This window comes from Acromyrmex echinatior, chromosome 14 (genome assembly GCF_024713525.1).
Source record: "Acromyrmex echinatior isolate Ae372 chromosome 14, ASM2471352v2, whole genome shotgun sequence".
NCBI classification, from domain to species: domain Eukaryota; kingdom Metazoa; phylum Arthropoda; class Insecta; order Hymenoptera; family Formicidae; genus Acromyrmex; species Acromyrmex echinatior.
This window is the reverse complement of record NC_141865.1, coordinates 9,272,987-9,300,821: the sequence shown is the minus strand read 5'-3', so window position 1 is coordinate 9,300,821 and position 27,835 is coordinate 9,272,987. Positions and strand designations below refer to the sequence as shown.

General features: G+C 30.1%; 1 protein-coding gene across 4 annotated transcripts; it reads right to left on the bottom strand.

The window, feature by feature from the left end:
• Nucleotides 1-115: 115 nt before the first annotated feature.
• On the bottom strand, nt 116-27,835 carry DCX-EMAP (Doublecortin-domain-containing echinoderm-microtubule-associated protein). Of its 4 annotated transcripts, none has more exons than XM_087413103.1 (17): nt 25,963-27,835; nt 23,473-23,693; nt 22,477-22,957; nt 20,968-21,145; nt 11,720-11,959; nt 11,057-11,173; nt 8,975-9,212; nt 8,379-8,677; nt 7,860-8,024; nt 7,521-7,616; nt 7,301-7,438; nt 6,891-7,151; nt 6,360-6,617; nt 5,782-5,944; nt 5,303-5,485; nt 4,878-4,973; nt 116-4,675 (listed from the first exon to the last, which is right to left on the bottom strand). In XM_087413103.1, the coding sequence occupies exons 2-17, from the start codon at nt 23,642-23,644 to the stop codon at nt 4,407-4,409; spliced, it is 3,354 nt and encodes a 1,117-aa protein (XP_087269229.1). In that variant the 5' UTR covers nt 23,645-23,693; nt 25,963-27,835; the 3' UTR covers nt 116-4,406. The 4 variants fall into 4 exon arrangements, with proteins under 4 accessions (XP_087269229.1, XP_011059120.1, XP_087269231.1 ...); XM_011060818.2 differs by having other exon boundaries at nt 8,379-8,674; XM_087413105.1 differs by having other exon boundaries at nt 8,981-9,212.

Below are 27,835 nucleotides of genomic sequence, written 5' to 3'. Positions count from 1 at the left end.
ATGAGTGTCCGACATAAAAATACCATATTGATTTACATAAAATGTTCGTTGGTTTACCTTATGTTTATGCAGCTTATGTCATTTTATATATGATAATCCTTATATTAAATTGTAATAATTTGTCAAACATTCGTTGTTTTATTGATTAGCATGTATATAGTATTATAATTGATTATCCAAATTATTATTTTATTTTATATCATATTGTGTTTTATTGTTGTCATTATTATTATTTTTATTATTATTATTATTTATTAAGTTACAATATTAATACATGCGCGCACAATTTTATCTATATGTACGCGCACATATGTACATATATAACATAAAAAGTGAGTGCTTGCTAATCTTGTTATATTATATCGATATCTGCCATAAGAGGCCCAAAAACATTTTTCGGATGAATCTCAGATAGAGAAATATATATACTTTGGAATATTTCAACTATCGCTAATAATATTTCGCGTAACATTAGCACGATCTAAATAGAGAGGGATAATATATCATCGATTTTTGTTCAAATTATCGGTTTTTTGCAATTGCACTTGCAAAAAGTGCAACGCACTGAGTTTATATTTGTACAATCGAGAGCAAAAACGTCCGGTTCAAAAGCACAGTGAAACTGAATCCTTAAACTTATCCATATTAAGCTTCTCCCACTATACATTTCCTAGCATCTTCTAGCGATTAGTCGATTAATCGATCGCTAAAAGGAAGAAATTCAGTGCAAGTGCAGTTCAATCATGCTATATCAGCATTTTTGTTCTCTATTGCACATTTATTTATATTGGACATACTGTCGCTAGCGGAAACATCCGATACTTAATGATACTCCGATTAATTTTTGAAGATGTGTTGCGAAATATCCTGATAGTATATGTGTACTAAAAATTTGTAACATACATATATAGATTATCATATATATATATATATATATATATATATATATATATATATTAGGTGTTGGAATTAATTCGTAGCGTTTTACAAGTGATGGGAAGTACTTTCATTAATGTATTTTTTAATGCTCATGTGAAATAAATAACATTCTTTCATTTAAAAACGCTACGAATTAATTCCAACACCTAATATATTCAGATCAGGATATTACGGAATTCTAATTATTCCCAGAAAATAATTTTTTCTATTATATATATTGAATATATTCCGAAACTTATAAAAAAAGAGACAATGTTTCAGTGACTTTGTCACGTGAGTGTATATATATTCGCGCAAACGCAAAGAATCTGTTTTTTTACATGTTGATAGCCTTACATCTATAACTATGCGCTTTTAAAATGAATTTAACTAAACTCTAATTACTTGCTCGATAAAGTAAAAAATACGAATAAATCAAAATGAGCCATGGAAAATCCTGGGGGAATCATATAATTTTGCTAACTTGTCCGATCGACGAATAAACTCCAATTAACTCAATCGGCGATTAACGTAATCGCAAAATTTCTAATTGTATTACGTTGTTCCGTAATTTAATTTTTTTTTTAAAGAATACAAAATTGATAATTTATTCTTATTAACAAAATGTTACGGACGTTACTTACGCGTTGCCACGTAAGTTGATTGGAGTTTGGTCCAAATCATACCGTGATACAATGTACATATAATAGTAAAATTTCATTAATGCCTTCTACTTTGGGGACTAAGAAATTTTTGAATCAGATTTATTACGCGTAAATATTCATGCGTTATAGCTCATTTATGATCAGTGTATCGTATCCGATACTTGGACAATTTTAAGTGTTCGGCAGATGTTTGTGTATGAAAAAGTAAATATAAGATAAAAAAAAATAATAGATTAGAAATATTGAATTGATAAGAATATAAAATGTTTTTTAATCAATAGTCGTGACAAGCGAATATCTAAAAAAACATCCGATCCAAAGATGTCAAATCCATAAGAAATATTAATGACGATTACTGTACATACAAAGTCTGCAAAGTCAATTCGGAATTGATCTTTTATTTTCATTGATTTATTAAATTCTATCCAAACAAATTTGCATAACAACATAATAATGTGTATAAAAGAAATCATGCATCAGTATAAAGAATACAGCGATACTTTATATCGAGCATTCTTATATCAGACATGAATTTCTGTTTGCCTACGCATTATGCGGTTATACTCATCTTCTCCTGACTTATAGACTTATTATTAGGATTTATTCGGATGAACTTTGAATCTTGAATACGTATAAATAAGAATAAACATGACGTAGATTTTATATGGCGCAAACAAAGTTTGATCGTTATTCGTTAGAATCTTTTGAACTCGCGACGTCTTGGCAGTGACGATCCTAATCGCTTCTTACAAACTACTGCGTATGTGAATACGAAAAACGTGTTCTCTCTTTTTTCCCCCTCATTTCCCTCTAAAAATATGTGAACAAGGATAACTGGCTCATAAGAGAGGAGCGTTGACCTGCAACAAAACTCTTCTCTCGAAACCCTTATACATTTATACGCTTTTGTAAACTATAATGAGTGCATAATATCTTTCCAATTGCATTCCCCAATTTCTCCCACCCTTCGCTGTTTCTTTTCATTCAATATCCAAGAATCCGAATTTTCTGGCAGTGGTAAATGCCTATTCATTATCCTACATCAGATTTTTCCTAGCTTTTATCTGCAAGTAAAGCTCTGCCGCCTCTTGATCATCTCACGAAACGGAGACAAAAAAAATGGAAGAGGATAAATGCCGAGGCTCCAGACTGGGTATGCATATATTATCACGCATTTATTATCCGCGTGTTGCATGTTTAAAATTTTAACAGTAATCGAATGTATGTAGGATCCAATTAAGAGTCATATCATTTGAACTTGATAATGCTTATTCTATACAATCTTTCAAACTTTCTTTAAAAAAATTAATTTTTTAATTCATTTAAATGATAATTTCATTATTTCATTGACTGACATTTGAATGAAGAAAGAAATTAATATTTAGCATTTAACAGTGCGTTATTGATTATTTATCAGATCTATCCAATGCTCTTTATATCGGTCAAAACATTTAATCGTGATTCCTGATTATACTTACTATACACATATATCTCACTTTGAATATAGTGCAGCTAAAAAGAATAAAAGGAGCGAGTGCATTTCCTCCTTCCCATTAAAGCGCGATAGCTTAAATAATTTAATTTCATTATGAAGCTTGAACGTTTTATATATATATATATATATAAATAATTCAAGTTTCAAATATGTATATATATACTCACATATATATGTATATATACATATATTTATATAATGAATACTCCTATACTAACTAAGAGCACAGTCTTACATAATGCATAAAAACTAATCAAAATCCTTCATTTCTTTCCTTTTCATGAAATAAAAGACTTTGATTGATTTTTTTTTTATGGATTATGTAGAAAGGTCTGTGCTCCGGTCTCGATTCTGCTACATTTTGTTGACGTCGAACATTTCCTGCAAGGCTTCCCAGCTATTTGTATCGACTCATGGATATCTCAATATTTATTGGCTTATCTTACAATCACTAATAAGTTGGTTTATATATAATGCTACATTTTTTTATGTAAGCATAACATGAGGATGAATTTAAGATTGAAAGTAATTAAAATTTTTTAAGTATATATGATCTTGTTTTTGAGTTATAGCTCTTTTTCAGCGATTTAATAGATATTATAAAAAATGGAGATATTATAGTCTTGTCGTTTTATTATTTTCAACAATTATAATATTTTATACTTTATCTATATATTGCGCGGTTTTAACGAAATAAAATAATTTGAGATTAATAAAATTAATAACAATAATTAACAATAGAAATTAATAACAAAAAAGATTAATAACAGAAAAAATTAATAACAGTAAAAATAATGAAAAAATTTTTTAAATCAGCAAAGTTTTAAATTATCCTGTATAAGAATTACCGAACTGTAAAAGTAATCGATCACAAAAACAAGATTCTTACACTCGTATGATATAATTTTATTATTGTCTTTCAGTATTAAATCCATCTTTAAAGTTCTGTTCGTATAAAATAAAATATTTTATATGTTGAAGCAACAAAATTTAGAATCAGGTGCGAATTGAATAGATCATATCATAATGGAACTCTATAAACCCTCGTGTTAAAAATATATAATCAAAATCTAAAACGCTCAAATAAGCTAGTGTCGAATTGAATTTTCTAATTGAAATTGAAGAAAAAAATGATTTGGGGATAATTTCCTTCGCGTATTTACACTTTTTATGTTATTTAATGGGTATTTTTTATATGTTTAATTCATCAAAAGACTCCCAAAGAAGCTCATCTCTCTCGTCGCTTAAAATCTACTAAAAGGCGCCAGCGCCCCGTATTTGTCGCTACGACATACATGAACAATAAGTAAGGTGTCTAGTGACTATATTTATTCGTCGACCAATTCCCAAAGCATCAAGGCAGCGTCAGTACCGCCGACAGTGACGACGTTCTGGTCATTGTAGAGGAATCTGGCACAGGCCACCAACGAACTATATACCTTTTCCTCGACATATTCAGCTTTGGCGGTGGTACATGGGTATCTGAAAAGTCGAAGATACCCTTCGGCATCGCCGCTTATCAGCATATCATGTGCTGCTGATCTACTAGAGGTAGTGACAACTGTGGTCAATGGATAGTAACGGTTGTTCCATTGCCCTGCAAATATAAGCGTAAAAATTTTGCTTGTTCAATCATTGTTTGTTAAATATATTTTAAGAGCAACTCTAGATTTTCATCTATTTCTCAAGAGTATTTCAAATTCTCTTTCTATGTTTCTTCTATGCTTAAATCCTGTTCCCCTATTAATGCTATGTCTAATTATTTCTCTTATATCCATAAAGAATAACAAAGAACTAACCAGAAGTCATATAACCAACAGTACAGTTGTGGGTGTACCACTTGACATCTTTCATAACCAATGGGCTCTTTTCTGACGATAACACCTTGACATCCCCTACAAGCAAAGTTTACATTTGAATATAAGTAGATTGTAAAGTAGAAGTAAAGTAGATTGTGTTCAAATTTTTTTCACAAAGTTTTTTTATTCTGACTAATCTATCGTTATCAATTGGGAATGTTTATTAATTTCTTATATCTATTGAATTAATTAATACATGCAATATTCGTTCATGTTATATAAAGATAATAGTTTATTAAAAGTTAACAAAAATTGAAAACTCTATTGGCTTGATAAAAATAATAGATTTTTGGCTTGATAAAAAGCAGAATTAGATGGAATCAGCAGTCAAAAGGAAATATGATATTTAAGAACGTATAACTTACAGAACAGAAGATCATAATCTTGAGTGACAGTTTGAAGAAAGCGACTGTCAGAACTCCAGTCAAGCTGCATTAATGGCTGCGTGCCGCGGATCTTGTTGCTCTTCTTATATGAAAATCCATCTCTAGATACTCTAAAAAGATATACGCTGCCGTTTTGGGAACCCATAGCCACGATTTCTCCAGCTGCACAGGCAGACAAAAAAATATTGAAACTACATATTTTTTCACATAGACATAGAAATAATTCGCCTTACACGCGATTTTATATGTAAAAGTATTACAAAAAAGTAAATAAAAATTATGATTCAGACAGTAGACTAAAGTAATTTTATAAACGCTTAAAAAGATGAAAACAAAAGTGGAAATTATTCGATTAGAATATTTTTTTATATTTTTGTAAAATATTAAATTTCTACTAATTTGAATTTGTAACATATTGAATAGCATTCAATATGTTTCGAAATAAATTTGTGTCGTACTAGGATTGTATCCGATGCAAGATAGGGGCGACCCACACACTCTCAGAGTCGCCACGGCTGCACCGGTATCAGCCGCAAGTACCAAAAGATGACCTTCCGATGATCCAGCCGCTAATGCCACACCAAATGGATGAAAGGCTATACATATACACTCGAAACCCACCTAAAATTCATGACATGTGCTTATGCTTTTATAAAGAATATACCAAACTTTTCTTTCTTGTTTTTTATTTAAAAAAAAATCGAAAATAAGTAAAGAATAGCACAATTAAGCAAGAAATCGGATCTAAAACAAAAGAACATGCAACAAAAGAAAATCAGAGTGGAATTGTGCATCAAATAGATATTTGGTTATTTATTTTTTCATTCTTATCAACTTTTTGTGTGTGATATCATTCATAATAAACTTAGTGATTATTTTGAATACGAAATATCATGTGCAGCTCTTATAATTATTCTGCCGTGACAATTGTTCTCGTACATGTTTCAAATTATTAATAGTATATGACACATTATTTGTGTCAACAAATGATGGAAGAAGATTTCATGAATGAGACTAATATTTTCATGAAATTTACCTGCGTAGTCCACAATAATTTATGCCTTCGCCAGAGAGCGATATTCTTGTCATGTCCCGCAGTGGCAAAGACCTCGTCATCAGGATGAACTGCCAAACCCCACAGTTGTCTGCCGTGGCCGAATACGACTTGATTGAACCTTCTTTGTAGAGAACCTTCAAGAATATTGTTGCGCGTGGTTCCCACATAAATGTTTCCGTCGTTCCGACCGGGACGTTGCGGATATATACTGCGGACTCCACCTACCGATTCTGGCAGCTGTGTAATGTAAAATTAACTCCTTTGAATAAAGATCATCCGGATTATTCGTTCTAAATTATTGACATAATAATTTTTGAACAAAAAACTTAAATAATTAATTAAGGAATTAGAATTAAAATATCATTTTTGCTTAAACCGCTTCCAGGAAAAGGAGGAAATTAATAAAAGCAAAGTATATATAGAGAATAAAAATTATTCGCATAGGCAGTTCCAAATAGCATGCCTAAAAAGTGTGCCATACAGTTAAAGTTTTTTAAAATGTCATTCAACCTTTGTGTCGGTGATACGTTTATAATTCTGCAACGAGTCCCAAGCAGCTATTTTCCTATCCTTTTCGCCGCCAGAGAGGAGTGTGCCTTCCGATAACATGACGAGGGAACTAATGCCCTTGTTGTGAGCTTCGAATTCCATTCGTACAAAATATGCTCCGTCCGCGTCCACCGAGTATACTGTGATAAAACCATCACTGTCCGCCGTGACGACGTCGCCATCCTGTTCGAACTGGATGCTCGTCACGTGTGTACGGGACGGCTGAAAATATATCAAATCACTTTTCTAGTAAAAATTAAATTATTTTCTTTTTTAGATTATTATTTTTATTAGATTATAATAAAAGTGATACGATGCAAAATGTTAAAACTACTAGCACATAAGAGTTGTATATTTAATATTATACTTACCGGCTTAATGATATCAGTTCGCTCGAAGAAACCATCTTTTCGTCGATTCCAAAATGTTAAATGGCCGCGCCCATGCGTTATTAAGAGATTATCATCCAATGGATGAAATGCTGCACCCGTGAGATCTTCTTGCATAGTCTATAATAAATATAATATGTAATATAATTTTCCAATAAGTAGAAATTAATTTTAAAGAATCAGAAGGAAGAGGACACATTACCGCTACTTTGCCTAACAAATGACCCCATTGCCATTGCCACACCGAAAGTATAGCTTCTCTTCCAGAATCCACGGCAAGTACGTAACTACCGCCATTCTATAATATCAAATGATTATAGATATTGTACTTACATAATCTGTTATATTTATGATATAAATTTATTTATTTTATTATTTATTTTTTAATATTATTATTTATCAATAATTGAATGTACTTGAAGCATTGTACAATATATACAATATTCGCAATTTGTTCTTTTTTTTCCAATTGCTTCAGTAAACTAAATAAATCAAATAAATATTTGAATAAAAATTACTTGTAACCAAATTAAATAGTTACCAGTTGTGAAAATGCCAATGCTGAGACGCCCATTTGAAATTCGGTCATACCAAACACGTATAGAGTGAGAAGAGTTTCCGTTGACCAGATACGAACATGCGGCTGCGCTTTCCTATGCCTGCCTGCTTTTTGACCAGACGCAACAAGTTCCCTGCTAGGATGAACCTGAAATGGAAGTATATATTTTTCTTTAAATTGCTATTCACAAAAAAATTATATTATTATGTTGATTGCTTGATTTTATTGTAATAGCAATAAATAATACTATTACTAATAATAATTCATTATTAATAAGAAGAAAAGAACTCAATCTTATGAAAAAAAGTAACAAAAATACATGTCTCGACAAACACGATTAAACTACAATGATTCAACTTACATCATGCAAAGACTTTTGTCATATTTGTAACGTTCGAAAGACTCTTTCTCAAATCAACACAAAGATATGCAATATTTCTGGGAACTCAATTCTCTTATTTCGTTTTTATTTACTCACTGTGGAATGAAAATATTACTTACCTCCATGCACATAATGTCTTCTGTGTGTCCAATATAGTGTCGTTGTGCATTCTCTTCTCGATCGAAAAGTATTGCCACAGCCGCGACGTAATATAATAATTCGCCACTGGGTAAAACCCAAAGATTTTTGCGAGTGTCAGTTCCTCGATAACCGTAGACCCACTCTAGTTGCAGCTTTTTCTCAGGAGGCGAATTATCAACTGGAGGCAGATGCGAAGGAGGATAGAATGATCGTCTAAGACCTCTAATCGTCACCCTAGCTGGTTCCTCACGTAGCACTTCTACGACGCTGTAATCTGCTAACGATATAGCATGTTAATTCTTAAACTTAGAAGTTAGAGTATGTCCTTTATAAAGAAAAAAAAAAAGAAATATAGGAACATCTAAAAAGATATTAAAAATATATCGAGCAAATCTTGCAATATTTTTTTCTCTCCCTCAAGTAAATTTGGCAATACTTTGTCATTTTCTGATCGATCGTATTTCCAAAAATAATATAATTTTTATTCAACAAATTTTTCAAAAACTTAATTTGAGTACGTACAGTTTTAAAACTAACAATAGGATTAAACTAATCGAGACTAATCGTTAGTTACTTTTACCGTTTACTCGAACAACTTCAGAATCAGGAGCATACAAAGCTCGTGGTCTGCTCTTGCTACGAGCCCTTCTTTGACGGCTAACTTCTTCTACAACAGTGGATGGTCCACGTGATCTTGATCTTCGTACCGGGGATGTTGTGACACCACCAGCCATAACAAGAGCCGACCCGGTACCCAAATAAAATGTATCCACATCAGCAAATTCGTTCCTCAATTGCGAGAAACTTCTCACCTAGTGACATATTGTATAAGAGTATAAAGCAACTTCATTTACTGGATATTTTATGATACTTACTATAATAAATTATGAAAAACATGATTTGCGAATACTTGATATATATATTGCATTTATTCTTCTCATCACAGATTAGTTTTGTATAAAATGACGAATTCTGAAAGTTTTATCTTTATGGGCTTTTAGGCTACGTGTGTTCTTATAAAATAAATATTTTTTTGATGATTGCCTAATACTATGTATTGTATTAAAATGACAAATCTATTGTGAATCTATGAATTATATTTCATTTCTTTGAAAGGTATCTTATATAATTTATGATAAATATCAATGAATAAGCTCTTATGATTAAACATTTTGATATACTAAACCTTAAATATACTTAAAAATATTATTATAAGAAAGTAATAATACATGCAAATATTACAATTCAAACATAAGATTAAAAAACAAAGAGAGAGAGAGAGAGAGAGAGAGAGACAAAGAAAAACAAAAGAAAAAGATAGAAAGAGGAGAGAAAGAGAAAGAGGAGAGGGGTCGATGACGCGTTATTTGATGAAGAAAATTGGCCCATTTGAAATTCATGTACGATCGTGACCTGAAAAGATGAATCTCTGACCTTTTTACACGTGGAAGTTCCACTTACATGACGACCACCTTTTGTGACTTGTAAGAACTATATAACCGTGTAATTTATTAAAATGTCAAAAATTCAGTCGTAGTGTTCGATATTAATTTTCCTTTTTCGACATTTGTCATAAGTTTTTGAACAATGCATCTCAATGTATAGTATAAATCTGTGTCATATAGAACCGCATACTATAGCTTTTAAAACACGAGAAGGCTTCAAATAAAGTAAAACATTATGATTATCACGTACTATATTTTGACTATACAATCCCAGACTTTACAAGATCTTACTTATGTTTCTTGCTTTAATCACAAACGCAGATTATTCTGACATGTGCAGACAAAGAACAATTTAAATGAGATTATATTAAATAAGTAAGTTTATCATATTCAAAATCGCAAACTAAAATTATTATCTTCTTAAATAAAATTTATCTTATAAACAGTTAATATATTTTGATATAAAAAAACTGATTTAAAGATTATATGGATATGTTATCGCTTTTTGAATTTTTCAAAAACAGCCTGGCAAATTGCAAAAATTAAAGCGTACTTTTGTAAAAAAAAAAATGATATTATTCTAATGTAATATGTAATACTTAATTAATTTTTTATCGAAAGACTTTTGCCTTAAATGTAAAGATCAAATATATAATATAATAAAATACTTCGTTTTTATAATTCTATTGCGTATCCTGTATAAAATTATAATTTTTGAAAGTAATAACAACAAAGAATTTTTTTAGAGGTTGACTTATGGAACATACAAATAACAACCTCATTTCGTAAAATCTCAAACGAGGGTCGACCCCGTTATCGTCATGCTTCGAGTTTTACTCCCGTCTTGCTTCTCCCCGTAGTCCGGCATGCATATTTATGGATTAACGTCGCACTCAAGTCGATTTTACAAGTACAATGCTGATACCTCAGATTTACATACGCCTTTTTTCTTTTTTACACTTTCAAATCACGCACTGACATTTTGTAGATTCTTTCCAAATACCAAGCTTAAAATGGCATTAATTTTGTACATAAATGAGAATTTAATAGATTTGTAAATTAATTTTATTCAATAAAATTTAATAAACTTTACTTTTTTATGGTAGAAGAGAATAAAGTTTTAATTCAATAGAAGAATATATAATTTTGTCAAGTTTTAAGTATTATTTCTTTAATTTTAATCCATACAATAATAAATTTGAATAACTAACCTCTTGTCCTGAAACGGTAAACATTCTCTTAGCTCCGTTCATCTTCAATACTTGTCCAAGATCTTCTAAAACTTCCTCGAAAGGTTGCGATGTACGAAGATTTAATAGAACTCGGCACTGATGAAAAAATAATTACATTAAAGTTTGTATATCTTAAACAATTATATTGATAAATGTAACAACAAAGAAAATTTTGATTATTTAAGATAAGTAAAATAAGTAAAACACATAATAATCAAAAACAGATGTTACAAATAATTCAAATCTTCCTTATAAAAATATTTTTTTTTAAGAAATTAATTTTATATAGACAAAAAAATTGAATTAAAAAGAATTCAAAAGCTTTAAAAGTAAAACTTAAATAAATACTAGAAAAATTATATTATATAATTAAAGAACACAAATTAATATTAACAAATACGTAGAGTAAAATAAATCATTTAAATGACAAAAATTTTATCATACAATAAACACGTTATTTATTTATATATATATTATTTAGATTGAGAAAAAGAAAAAATTCTTTCTTTTTTTTTTAAATAACGAAGACTTAATAAGAATTAAGAGAAGAATTAATGCGTAGAAGATTAATATACAGATTTCAGCCGATTTTGTCGCATGTAAACAATTAACAATTCTCAATCCTACAATAACAACTCCTACCTGAACAGTATGATCATGGTTGTTAACAATACGAATGACACGACCCGAAGATGGTTTTCCGCCACCAGGGGGTGGCGCTTCTTCAGTGATGGAAGCTTTCCGGCTAAGACTCGGTACCGCTGGCGGTCTACTTTGCCACCCTCCAACCCCACTTACGGTCCCAGTAGTACCGCTCCTACTACCTCCACCGCCTGCTGGACTAGTGTACCAGGTGTTGTTCTTCTTCCCGTAGCTGGCCGGCTGACATGAAAAATTTTTAATTATATTTTTCGCAATAAATTCCTCACAGTTTTAAGATGTTTCCCAGACGACATAAATTTAAAATAAAATCAATGTTGTAATTTCGCACTCAACGATATAAATGTAACATAACACAGTGTTACATAACACTTACATTGTTGAGTGCGAAATTATAAACTTGATGTTACTTTGAAATTTTATGTCAACTGAAAAGCATCTTAAAATTGTAAAGAATTACGATACTTGTTAAAATTATTAGATACTAGAAAATTAGAATTTTCCATATATATTTTAATTTAATTCTGAAAATTATAATATACATTATACAATATGTGTAGTAATAACATTATTATTTATTTTACTATCAGTTATTTTTTTAAAGATATTTTATATTACATAATATATTGAAATAAAGATGGCAAAATTAATTTTCTAGTGCAATTCGTGTTATCATCAATTTTAAATTCTTGAAAAAGAAAAAGAAAATATTTCATTTTTTTTCTTTCTTACATTTTTATATAATTATTATATTCCATATTATTTGAATATTAGATCAAAATTTGAAGTTTTTTTTGAAATATTTTAGTAAATCCAATAAATGTCGCATAAACATTCAAAGAACCTGCATCATGTCGGCCGGCAGCGATATCACTTCAAAGGAATCGCTCATTAACACGACGAAACTGTCTGACCAGCAATTTAAATCTCGACTGTAATATTCAGTCTCCGAATCACTGCAGTAGTCCTCTATTTCTTGTCTAGCAAAATTCGGCTCCGAATCGTCCGATTGGGACGAAGACAAACTTGCAGACTCAATTGTGGATCTCAATTAACTCCTTGCAACCTTTGAAGATTCACTTCACTTTTGCTACACATTCATTATCGAATGCATATATAGAAATTCACATAATCCAAAAAATTAGGATTTCATAATTTATTTTATGTCTTTGAAGAATATCTTCAATTAAATCTATTTTAACGATAACTTCACAAGCATAAAAAATAAATTCCTGTTATGGATATTGGAAGGAATTGAACAAAGAGACACTGAACAAATACGTTAAAACAAATGTTTTATAGGCAGATGAAGATCGAACGAGTGGAAGATCGCTTTGATTACAATCGCAATTTTAAATGATTCAAAAAACTTCCATCACTGCTCATATTACGTTCTTGAAAATTCTCAATCTTTAATCATGATACACACAATCTCAATCTTAATTCTTAACACTCTTTCATAGTTATAAAAAACGAATAATGACGTTTCCTCGAGAATCGAAAGTATTGGAAGAAATTGGAGAAGCTGTAAAAAAAAAATAATGAAAGATCGCGATTTTTTATTACGATCTACTGAAAAGAGATGTTCACATCAATTTTAACATCAAATTCAATCGACAGTAACAGTTTTAATGATGAGATTTGGCGTGAAAGTCTGTTACAATTATCTTTTCGTCAATCTTGAATTGCGTGACACAATTGCTATCTCTCTTTCGAATACCGACGGAACACGTTGGTACAACCGCGACTGTGTTCAATGGACGACTACTGGGGCAAAGTAAGAGGTGGGATAGTTGTATTGAAGAACTAGGGTGCTGCAACATCCCCTACCACACTTCTCTACCTTACGTTACCATACCTTATGAAGGGCTGCCGTCGCTCAAGGACGACCATCCCCTAACCCTTCACCTCCTCTTCTACCCCTCTTCTTAATCCTCCGCGTAGCAATATTAATTCAATTCAGTATGCTAATACTAGAAATTAAGAGAATGCAACACCCTTTTCACGGTTATTCATCACTTTTAATGAACATATTGAGCGTGCTTTGCTGTCGTTTACATCAATTGAATAACATTGTGCAATTCATATTCGATTGTAATATTTGTAATGTGCGAAGTAGCCTTGAATCACTGAATGTTCCATATTGCCAAAATTTTTTTAACTACATCTTTGCAGATATTTTTGTAATCAATTAGATCATTTCCCTTCTTCTCCTTGATTTATATCGAAATGATACGATAAAAATTATGAACAATTTTAACTCAAACTTACAATTTTATTATACATATATATAAAATACATATATACATATAATTTGAGTTGAGATTGTTTATAATCTTTATCGTGTTTATAATCTTTATCATTTTTTTATTCAACACAATAAAAATCAAGGAGAAGAAGAGAAATTATATTCAATTAATTAAAAAAAATATTTATAAAAATTTAATTTAAAATGTTTGACAATGGAACATTCAGTGTTTTAAAGACGCACTACTGATTGTACATTATAATTAAATAAGAATTGCATAATGTTATTCAATTGTTGCAAGCAATAGCAAAACACTCAATATGTTCATTAAAAATGATGAATAAAAAAAAGTTGCAATTCCCTTAATTTCTAGTATCAGCATACTGAATTAAATTAGCATGCATATACAAGTATAATGTATATAATTGTGAGAGCATGCACGTACAATTTTTATAAATTATTAAAATTTATCATTTTATATATAAAGTTCAATATATCGGGGAGAGAGCTGATAGTAATCATATGTGTTTCGATTAACAAACGATAGGAATCGTTTTGCCTCTTGTTAGTTCGGATGATAGAAGTTCTATTGGTCTTAATGCTTGTTTCGATAAAAGGCGATAAAAGCATCCGCGGAAATTAAGAACGCCCACACCTTCCTGATAAATCTCTCATGAAAAAAAACTTGATTTCTCAGGAAATTTAGCCTATATATTAAAGCACTTAACTTGATTAGCTACATAAGACTAATATTAAAAGTAGATCTCGAGAACAAAAAAGAGCTAACGAGACTAATAGTCCAATAAGCTGAATTATGATTTCAAAACACGCGTACTATTCTACTAATGAAAGATCAGTCATTTATATGAGACACTTTTTATATCGTAATTCTTTTAATATTAAAAATTATAATATGCAGTAAAAAATATAACGTTCTCTCAAAGTCTTTCTTAAGTATATTTGGAAATATATTATCGATTAATATAAATGATTAATATAAATTAATATAAATGAAGATGAATAATTATCTACAGTACATATGGTCAATGTAACTGAATTCCTTGTGCTAGAACAATACTGGAATGTCGTCAAATTTATGTTACAATAAATCTGCGATATCTTAATTGAATTAGGTATGGAATGGTCGACAATCAACATACTTATGTCTACAAAGAATTCCATGCTATATTATTGAGATGTAGATAGATCGACTCTTGATAAGCTTTTAAAAATTCCGGTGATCAAAATTATGCGAGTTAAAATGTCTATTGTTTTTCAATATTTTCAATGTATATATATAATAAATTTCACACACGCACACGAATACCTAGTGTCTAACTCTTATGACATTTACTCATATTTAATTTATTTTTTATCTATATATTAATCTAAATTAGTACAAGCTATTGCAAATAATTATCACAGAAAGATAATTGTCAGTTGATTAGCAACTCATATACAATTTTATATTATATATATTAGTATTCTCAATACAAGGTTATAAGGGTATAATAGTTGGAACGTATTCACATATATATAGAATGAAGGTCAGCTCGTCACTTCATTCTCACGCAGACCAACCCTTCCGTTAAGCTATCCTATATTGATATAATACTTTAACTCTTAGCTCAGGTCATTAGTATTTCATCTTTACTCACAACACACACATATACACGTTTTCTGGTTGTATATAATTTCATCATATACATATCATATTATATTTAATTGTTCTTTCTAAATTAAGGTATTGTATTAATTTTTCGCAATTAAAATATTTTCGTCATATATATTTCGTACATATAAATAATACGTAAAATTATAATATAATTGCGACAATCGCGTGCAATGTTGTCTGGATTGATTATAACTCCAAAAAAAGATTAGAAAAAATAGCGCTAGTTGACAAGTCACGACAATAAATCTTTTTGATAAACCTCCTAATGTCAAACTCAATGCTCAAGAATTTCTTACATTTCTTGACAAATCGAGAATAAATTTAGAAAATGAAATAATAATGACAAAAATATATAATGAGATAGTTATACGAAACTGTTTAATAAATTATCTATAATCAACGAAAAATTTTTCGTAGAAAAACAAATAAGAGACATGGAACAAATCATTTTATGAGCTAGTTTTCATGAAAAAGACATATCTAGTAAAATAAATATGTTTATATTAAAAGCTTTTAAAATACAAATAAAAAATTATTATATATCTTTAATTATTTCTTCACAATAAAACATTACTACATCTTAATTTTTATGACAGCATAATTTACCACAAATATGTACATTTATAATCATTTACGTAAAAATTAATTCTTTATTATATTTTTTTAAAAAGTTTCATATTATTTTTCTTTATTTATTATATTATAATTACTAATTTTTCATTTATCGTTCATTTATCGTTCATTCATATTTGGAAAAAAAGTTTTTAACTGAGAATGCAATACAATTAATTGATCGTCTCAATTGATATTGATAAATCATATACAATTGTTTTCAGAGCAAAATTTATGTCATTAAACAATTTTTCTTCCTTTCCACTTGTTTTTAACTTAAAATGAAGTATCCTTGTAATATGAAAAAATGAAGAACTAGCTCATATTATGTTGCGTGACAATAGCAAGGTCTCGTGATTCAAAACGTGCAATAGCGATTACAGAAAAATAATTCGCTGAAGAAAATAATAGGTAGAGTAAGGGTACGGCTCGTCAGCCGTCGCTCGATAAAGTAGCGATTGTGAAGGATAAGAAGTCTAGCTAGAAAGAAAAATATATCTAATGAACGTTAATGAAAACATTTATACACTACATATTATACGCACTTATCACATTTCTTTGATTTCCGTGCTGTCTTGGTGATATGAATTTGAACAGCAAACAATCGATTATGGTGATATCAACGCTGGGACTGTCGTTCGGTTAGCGCACGAATAAATGGCTATATAGTCGTAGGAAAGACAGAAAATTACGTATAATATTTACATATAATCGCAATAAAGGTAAATTTAAACAAATTTGAATGCAAAAAAATACAATCCTCGAGAAAAAAGAAAAGTAAAAGACAAGAGAATAATCGCGCGACAAAACAAAATTTTTCTGGAGCAATGACCCCAACTTTAAGATTATTTTGAATCTTTAAAAGCAACGTTCTCGGAGGTAAGCCAAGCAAAGAGAACTTGGTGTTTATTGATCCCAAGAGGCCGGTTGACCAACGGTCAATGAGATACGGTCTCTCCCCCATTCTCTTGCCCTCTACAATAGCCTTCTTAACGGAAGTAAGAATTGCCCCTCCCTTCCTACCTCCCACTTACTACTCCGTGATTCATGCGTTCTTGGTTGTTCTGACTAAGAAAATCGAATTGATCGCTATTATGAAAGCATTGAAGAATCCAAGAAAATTTGTAATTTGGAAAAATGAAATCATTATTTCTATTTTATTAATAGTTTTCTACATAATTATTAAGAAAGTATTGAAAATTATGGATTTGTGGAATGTAACCTGTATAAATACAAGTACTTTTGGTGTACTTGGGAAAAATCCTACTATTTATACAGTTGCAGAGTTGTGTACATACTTTACGTTTCAAGAATTGTGTATATGGCATACACGACGCAATAGTAATTTGTTGGTAATATGTAATTAGGTCACCAATAGCGTGGCAAGCAACGCGAGGAACAAACACGCAATTTGTGTTAAGAAAAGAGAACGAAGGTGAACGAACATATAATAAAAATCTAATTAATGGCACGAATCTTTATCGCGGTACTGTAAGAACGTGTATAATGTTACATGTTAGAGTGTCAGAAATGATGGAAATGTAAAACAGGCCGATATTATTTCACACAACGTATTAGGAAGTGACTCTGAAGGAACTTCAGGACTTTTGTATATCGCGGTATCTTTTAGTAATTTCTTTTAATAATTGTTTGTAAATAAAATTTGATTTTTATTGAATCAAATTTCAAGCTTATTAGTTACTAATAATAATAAATTATTCAGTTTCAAGTAATCTCTAACAAAACTTTATAGGATATATTATTATTTAATTAGTGACATATACAGTTTGATATTAAAAATTTGAAGTAAAGTAAAAGAATAAAACAAAAAAGTTTCTGTTCAACCTTCTTTCTGATAAGAAAAAGTTAACTTTAAATTAGACTAAAAAGTCGGCAGAAGTGGAAGTGCAATACTTACTGATTACGGTCCTTTGTGCTTCGAAAAATGTTTCGAAGTATTTTTTGATTAGCCAATTAGTGAAAGTAAAGTTACTTTCTTTAGAGTAGTCAATCAAATGAAGCGTTTGTAGCGTCAAATGGATCACATTCAATGCAAAATGATATACAAAATTATCTTATATATATCTAAGATAATTTTGTATATCATTATATGACGAGAAGAAGAGAAAAATGTCATGAAAAAAAATATTCTAAAAGAATCATTTTGTTTAATCAAGATCCATTTTATAAATTGCGATAGTAAAAAATAATGACAGAAATTTAAAATTAAAGTAAAAAGGCAGAAAGAAAGAAAATGATGAAGGCAAAGAAAAAAATACAAGGGGAGAAAAAGGAGGGAAGCTCTGAGAAGAAGTACACGTGACTATTCTGCGCAAACTCATATCACCATTCAATACCAACTGACACTTTAAAATCACTTTCATATTCATCTATTTCTTTATCACATTTATAGTAAATTCTCATCGGTCCAATTTTGTATTATAATTATTAAAATGAGACTTCACGTACGTTTCGTTTTTTTTTTAAATTAATATAGAAAAATAATATTTTATCTTAAATGATTATCTTGAATATTCAAATTGTCTCTCTCTTCCCTCTTTTTTTTTCTCTTTAATTAATCAAATTGTAAAATGGATTACATATTTGAGAATACTGATCTGATTAATTAAGGCCAATTAGCATGTAAAGCCCAGTTGTTTAATGCAAGAATCATGCATTATAAGCTTCAACCACTTTGTCGAATTAAAGAATAATCCTGCATATGGTTGCCGATCAAAGTAACTGGATCGTAATTGCATCAAGGTGCATCGTAATATATAGCGAGTTAAATTGGTCACACCTCTGAACTAAAGGAAGGGTGTGAACCATAATACCCAATGACGTAAGACAAAATAAAATTGCTTCTCATCCATTGTATCAATAAACCAAGCAATCAGATGATGAGAAACTTTGTTGAGCGAGTATTTTCCCATAAAATTATATTATAATATAAAAATTATACGTAAATTATAAATAAATAGTACTGTAAAATTTGAAAACAAGACAATCCATATATTAAAATCTATATTGTTTCGATACTAAAAATGGTAGGAAAAGAGCTCCCTATTTTCCCTGCAATTAATACAACTTTGCATTGCGTGTGGCCTGCTTTAGGAAGCTGATCTGGGCCAGATACACATGACGTCCCCTTCATCGTCGTCGTCGTCATCATCGGTATTATAATTTAAGCATTCTTACAAATCATTGCCATATCGCATCTCTTTCAAAGTTATTTAAAAATTCTATGTTCTGACACGTTTATACTAAACTCTACTGCAATATTAGTAGTTGTATTTTTTATTCTTTTTCAGTTTTTATGGCTTTTGTATAAAGTGCTTATACATGTGTATTTATAAATATATGTGTTCTAATGATTATTTAGAAATATTAATTTATATAAATAACTTTACGATACGATAGTGATCGTAACAATATGTAATAATACTATTGATAATACTAGCAGCCTGCAAAAAAATTATTTTAACAATGTTAACTATTTTTAATGTATTTTTTTGCTTGTTGAATACGAATCCGTTTTTCAAGTTGATTATAACACAATTGCGAGAAAATTGGCAAAGAACAAAAAAACAACAATTGTGATTTTCATATTTTAATATTGGCAAAATTTTTCCAATTTTGCAGCAAATTTTTTTCAATTTTTTTGTTAATACCGCACAAAAGTATTAATTTTTAGCTTTAAAATTATCATTTTATTTCATTTTGGGATAATTTTTTTATTTTCGAGATATCGGAATTAGAAATTCGGAAAATCAATTCATGTTCAGCATCAAAAAACAAGGGGAATCGATGAAGTTTCTTCAGACAATGATCCAAAAATGAAAATTCATAGCCTAATGTAATCGTATCAGTAATGCATAAGAATTAAAAACAAAGGAAGATTTAATGTTTTGCTTTTCTTCTTTCAAGCTTTATTATATATTCTCTAATATTCCCTTTACATATAGGTATTATAGAAAAAAAGTATTTGATATATATGTTTCTTTGTATTTCATATTTTATTTTCTTCTAATATATGAGTATTATTATTATTATTATTATTATTATTATTATTATTATTATTATTATTGATTAATTTTTACTAATTTGTATTACTCTATATATATAAAACATTGTTAATATTTTTTCATAACTATACAAAATATAAAATCATAAAAATTGTAAAAGCTACAAAAGCTAAACATATTTTTATATTTGGCATGAAAATACGTTATTTTTCATACGTTGTGTACAACAACCGAAGAAAAAAAAATGCCAGTATGTTCACATTTGTAGCACGATGAAGTCGATCGTGCTTTGAAGAAGACGTGTTTACAACGTCAGTCAAGTTCACGAGTATCGAGGTTGTTACTTGTTACCAACTAACGCTTTAATCGAGCGTGATTAACACACACTTTCGCTATCTACAAAATCACGTTCTTGTACTTTCTTATCAAGATAACAAGACTATTGTATTTTTTTTCTTTAATTTATACTTATATTATTTATGCAAAATAAAATTAATAATTTTCGGATAAACAAATATGTTTAAATCAAACTATTATAAATTAATCTTAGATTTCGTTGATTCAATTTTATCTTTAAAATACGACATATGAATTGGACAAAACATTTTTTTTTAAATTTATTTTCTTTGCAATAATCGAATTCATGTGATGCATCGAAGATTTTTCTTACCTTGAAGGTTTTATAACTGGACACTACGTAAGAGGCACCATCCTCGAGTTCGTCAAGATTGATCTTCCGGTCACCGTCCATCGAGAAAATGTGGCGCGCTCCTCTTGGCAAGTCCATCCGAAGGGATAATCTATCCAATAGAGCCTCCAAAGAACCAATGTCACGGCCAGGTTTGAATCTAAAAATGGTCAACATTTACTAAAGTAATATTATACATATAAAGCAAATTCGAAAATCTATTTTTTTAAAACCTTTTGATCAATTTCAAATGAATTCTCTCTTATTGTTAAAACTATTGATTATTACTGCAAGATAAAAGAGTAATAAGAATGAAAACTTTAATTAATGCCACAAAGCTAATGTATCAAACATAAAGGTATGTTTTGATTTATAATTCAGATCATAATTTGACAATTGAACATGTTTGAGTTCTCATGTTTAAGTTAATATTATCTTTTTAAGAATATAATCCTTTTATGACAACGCAATTATGTCAATAATATTTTTCAGTCATAATTCACAATAACATTTGTATAACCCTCCAATTAAGATATTAGTTTAGATACTAATTAATTAAATAAACATATCGATTAGAAATGACATACATCGTGTAATTCTTTTTTTATAAATATTTTTCAAAATTTTTCTATATATTTTTCGCCATTTTTCAAAAAAGCTTTAAAAAAGAAATTTAGTTTCTCAAAATAATTTTTAATATTTTCGGTATATAATTACAACATTATTAAATATAGATACGCGATATATTATTAAGTAATATTTTTGAAGTACATATGCTTTATTAAAAATGTTTAAAAATATTTTATAAGGTTTCGTTCTTGGATTCATTGCATGTTATGCAAGCATTATTGTTTACAAATTACTAAATTAATAATAGATGTATGCGTGCGCGTGTGCGTGTGCAGTGGATATATATCACATGTTCTTATCCTCCACCTAGTTTGTATATATATATATATATATATATATATATATATATATATATATATATATATATATATATATATATATATATATATATATATATATATATGTATACTTTGTGTACATACGTAATATAAACGTATGTATTTATCGCGCGTGCGTGTAAAATTAATTTTTTATTTATATTACAATTACATATATATATATATATATATATATATATGTATGTATATATGTAATTAATTTTATTTCAATTTCTGCATAAAATTTAACATTAAAACAATTACCTAAATAATTATTGAATATGATTTTTAAGCTACTAAAATAAAAGAAAAATGTATACGAATAATGGAAGAATAAAAAATTATATATATATATTTCGTTATATTTTCTATAACAGAGAGATTAGGAAAAGAAATATATATTTCTATCTTAACTGTCTCAAAAAAATGATATGCATAATAAACATTATGTCGTGACGTACAATAATAAACCAAACAAATAGTTCCATCAATATCTTTTTAAGTTTCTCAATTTGACTAGAGTATTGAATGAAACGATGTTTACCTGAATTCCACCCCCGGAAAGTAAGGATCGCCATTTTTGTAAAAGGTGACTCTTCTTGCTCGCCAATAGCCGAGGTTATTATATCTCGCGGCTTGTAGCTCGTGCCGGCTCTTGGGTCGGCTCGGCTGCTCCGACTGCTCCGGAGGCGGCATGCGGGGACTGGAGGGTCTGCTCTGCCTCCAGTAGCCGGCCATGCCGCTACCACCCCCACTTTCACCACCGGCCAACACACCCCCGACCTCTTCTTGCGTCGTCATTCCACCCTCCACTGCGATTCCACCCTCCTCGACTCCATCCTCCTCCTCTTCCTCCTCGGCGTCCTCTTCTTCGTCCTCCTCCTCTGCCTCTTCCTCATCCTCATCGTCGTCCTCCACCGGCATCGTCGATGCCGTTGTGGGCGTCGCGACGCTCGCAGCGACGCCGCCCTTTAGCGAATTCTCGTGAATCCGTGGCGTGTCTTGCTCCTCTTTTCTCATCGCACCTGAATGGAAAAGTCGGCATTTTTTTTAATCGACTGAGTCAAATTCCGTATCGCGATTATCTTAATTTAAATTTAAATTTATTCTTAGCCATCCGTATGTTTGTAAATTAAATTTCTCTTTTTTTTTTTCACTGCACTTAATTATTATACTTTCGCCATTTTTATGCTTGCGTAGAATCAAAGTGACTAATAGAATTATTTACATTTTACATGATGTTAATATTTCGCATATGTGCTTGTAGAATAAAAATGAAAACAACTGAAGAAAAAAACTTAAAAGATTACTGTTTGATCCGGAAAAATTAAGACCATCAAGTTTAATTATATATATAGAATATGTCAGTTAATATAGTGTAATCTCTCTCTCGTTGAGGATTAATTCTCAATTACGTATATATAATTTAAGATAATTTAAATTTGAGAATAATCTCTCTCTCTCTCTCTCTCTCTCTCTCTCTCTCTCTCTCTCTCTCTCTCTATCTCTCTCACACACACACACACATACACATTCTCACCTGCGTCCTCCACCGTCGTTGCGGTGGTTGCAGCAGCTGCTTGGTCACTAGCCTCACGATGATCACCACCGTTACCGTCAACCTTGTTACCGTTGCCAGCTACGGGGAGATCCTCGTTCTGCTGGCCCAGTCTGCTGACACGCGAGTCCGACTGATTTTCAGTCTCGATCATCCGCAAAGCGAGGCCGCCGCCACTTTCGCGTGTCCTTGATCGGCCTGTTCTTTTGCGATTATACAAAAAGATTCAGACCCCGACAGGGGGATGAGGAAAGTTTGCTTATTCACTTAATGAATCATACACCCGGCCTGTAACGCGATGACAAGTTTATGACAAAGTAAAAATTAAAAATTATAAGGGAATTGCGATTAAAAATTAAAATTTAACAAAACAAAATATTAAAATGTGTGTGATAATAGATAAGATTTTTACTGAAAAAAAAAAAGATTTAATAGATAATTAGAATAAATTAAAAAAGATATTTCTCTCTCTCATCAGATATACAATTTTATTTATATCATAATTAAATATAGCAACTGTGCATATTACCGAGTCTCTAATATTCGCATCTACAGTATCGGAAAAAATTACAAATCTGACGTTAAGAGCTGATTCTAAGTTGATAAAAGAATATAAGCAATTGAATGCAAATAAATCTCATGTCAATACAAAATCATTACAAAAAGATGAAAGAATTTTGTTTGCCTTCATGGAAGCTGACATGAAAACATACATCGATTAACCGAATTTGTCTGCAAAATTAGATCTGTATCGCAAACACGAGTAGAGCGTGCAATGTTTTTTGACATTTCAAGGTTTGTAATATCAAAACATGATACGAATACCACGAATTGCCACTTTGAGAACGCTATATAAGCGCTGGTCAGTCGATCATTGTTGCGTGATAACCTGGGATTCCCGATCGATCGGTCGTTTTTATTTTGCAACTGCAACTCCCACTGCAGATCCATCCATTAGCAATTTAGACAGATATATATTTTGTCAATTCTCATACATCGTCTCTTCACGATTGTCACTGTCATGACGTACCGTTACAAGTGATTGGCAATATACCTACTATAATGCTTGCTTAGTATTATAGTAAGTATACAGCTTTTTCAAATCTATGTTCTTTTTTACCGTATTCTTAACAATATATTACTTATCTAAATTTGGAGTTTATGTAAGCAGTTTTGTAACTTTGCGAGCGTTTAATTAAAATGGAAATATGGCAAATTATATAACATTACATCCATCTGATTTAATAATTTCAGATCGCGTTTACATCACGTCGAGTCTAAAATCGCGATATAATTCGAGCAACTATCCCCTGCTGACCTCTGGTATGCATGAGACTCGGCGTGCGTGACACACCATTCTCGAAATGCAAAACAGTATCGGCTACTTTCTGCAATGATTTATATGCTCGTTTTTCATCTTGTTTAATATTTGGATTATTTAGCAACAATTTCATCTGACAAAGACAATACCTCGATCAGTGAACGCGAATAGTGAACGAGAATAGCGAAACGTGAATAGCGAATAGTGAACGCAAATATCAAAATCGTTATAATATCATACTAGTTGGTCTAATAAGTCGATAAAAGGAAAAAACTTGTAACAATATTTTAAAATAATGCTAACCTTTTTGAAAATATAGACTTAAGACGCTTCGAAATATCAATAGTATTGAAATTTAACCAATTTTCGTAAAAAATTCTATTTGAGTATTTAAAAAAAAAATCGTCTGTGTAAAACGTATTCCTAATCTTGTATTATATTACTACATTTATTAATTTTTGAATTAATTTTTGTTATTATATAAAAGAAAAATAACAATTTATTAGATTGATACAAAAAACTTTTTATCTTTCCATAAAAAATTATTGATTTTATCTTACAAAATTATTGATTTTATCTTACAATAGAAGCCTAAAAGCATCTCTTATTCATATTTTCTTTATTAATTTCCTCACTATATTCAAATGAATCTTTTTTTTTTTGGAGAATAAGCTTTGTCTTTTTCGATATTATTTAAATTAAATTTATTGAAATCATGTTTCACTATTTAAATTTTTTGGAAAAAACTTAATTATAGAAAGAAAGAGTTAGGATTGGCTTATAATAGATCGTAATCTGTAAGAATTGACCAATTATAGTCGATTATTTCTCTCTCATTCGACCGTGATTAGTCAATTTTTATAGATTACGGTATAAGTTAACAGGCCTAGTATTATAAATCAACCCTTATATATTACTTAATTAAAACAAGATTCAAAAATAAAAGATTAAAGTCTATTCTTAATCGGTTACTTTTAAAACGTACGACTACGTTGTAATCATTAAACACACGCAACTTTGTATAAAAATTAATGAATAAGTACACTATAAAAAGAAAAATCCATAAAAAATGTAATTAAGGTACTTGCCGTAACTGTTGTTTTAATTCTTCATTTAAAAATAATGTAATAATAGAAATATTTTGTACTAACTTGATTCAATCTGGCACCGTGGAAACAAAGCAAGAAAAAATCTGTTAATTGAAGAAAACACTAAGTTCACCAAAGTTCACTGACACTATGCTGCAATTGTCGATTCACGATCGACGTAAAATTCACGGCATTATCATTATTACGTTAATGGTGGCGTTCATGTCGACGCGCCAATATGGATTGCGGATGAATTGCCTTATCGAAGTTAATTCGGCCGAATCGCGGAGATCGCGGCGGCAGTATACATATTCATGCGTCCTTCGACGATGGCGTCCCGACGTCGAGTGGTCGCGCAACCTCGGCGCCGCCGGTCTCCGTCGACGTCCTTTCACGCCGTCTCCATCGTCGCTTTGTCGGGGCGGCGTCGACGCCCCGTGTCAGTGAACGCGGAACTTGTTGCATAGACATTAAAATTTCAAAGAGACACATCACAAAATAGTGCAAAAAGCATCAATTATTTTTTTATCACCGCTAATTACGCTTTTGTTGTTCCAAAAAGCGAATATTTGCCGATAATCGCGTATGATACATATACTAGAGCGACATAATTCGATCCATCTTTTATAAGCATATATACTTTTGGATTTTTACGAAATATTTCAATTTTTTTAATTGCAATAAATTTATGAAAATTTAGAAATTTGTTGATATCCGGTTGTTTTAACGTTGCGTGTAAGATCCATGTTCATATATATTTGTGTTAGTTGTATTACTCCTATATTAAAGAGAAAGAGAAAGAAAAGAAAAAAAGATTAGAATATTATAGCACACAAGTTTAAATTCGCTTGCGATTTAAAAATAAAAATATTCATAAAATTTTTAACTTTCCGTTTTTAAGCTTTCTATATTAAATTCAAATATATATGTATAGTTGAGAGAAATGATTTCGTTTCTGTGAAAGTCATTTCTTAATTGTGGCTGAAGAAATAAAAATCGTAAGAAAATCGATCTTGAGAAAATCAATTTTGATGCACCGCTAGTTGTGACGCAATAATTTCAATTCTCTAACACCTCGTAATCATATATATTACATCGCGATTAATCCTTATATGATATTTTAAGTTATAGTGCTAATAGACAATATATTTCTCGACATTTCGTGTCGTGACTCACGCGACGTGATTCTAGCGAGTTAAGTAATGTACCGCACAGTAAAGGGAAAACTGAATCATAGTTATCGCATAATTATATCATCATATATATATATATATGTGTGTGTGTGTGTGTGTGTGTGTGTGTGTGTATCAGAAAAGGTTTTTTCACCGTAATTATACTCGACATAATCAACATACTTATCGGTTAACTTCAAGGAGGTCAACAGGCTTCCGTGCCACCTTGTCGCGAATTACTGATAAAATGAGTTTATACTTGCCTATACTATATGACGTAATACAATATAATAGTTGTCATTATGCGAATTAAGTTTTTAAAAATATTCTTTTTCCCTTAATAAATGACAGTGAGACCAAAAAATCGGTTGATTCTTTTTTTTATTTTAAAAAACCGTCGTGTATACATTAACATATATACAACATATATAGAAAAAAAGGACAAATTAAAAAGCTAAGCTTATATTTCGTTTTCTTTGCAGAAAATTTCTATAATTTTTGAATCACTAATAAATATGATATGAATTAATTTATTTAAAACATTTAAAAAATAAAAATATATAAGCGTTTAAAAGGAAAAAAATACTTTAAAAGTATCATTATAAGCATTTTATCAAGTTAAGTTTCAGATTGTATATAATTGTCTGCAGATCCTATAGATTCTGAAGAATCTCTCTTTGAATGAAATAAAATTTAATCGACAGTATGACGCATTTTATTTTTACCGATGGAATCATAAATATTTTATATATATATATATGTGT

Excerpts from the sequence above, each read along its gene's own strand:
- DCX-EMAP (XM_087413103.1), bottom strand. The coding sequence starts at position 23,644 with ATGATCGAGACTGAAAATCAGTCGGACTCGCGTGTCAGCAGACTGGGC. Across the intron at positions 8,678-8,974 it reads TGTTCGAGTAAACGGTAAAA|CAGATTACAGCGTCGTAGAA; the intron begins GTAACTAACGAT and ends CTATATCGTTAG. Across the intron at positions 7,617-7,859 it reads CATTGGCATTTTCACAACTG|AATGGCGGTAGTTACGTACT; the intron begins GTAACTATTTAA and ends TTGATATTATAG.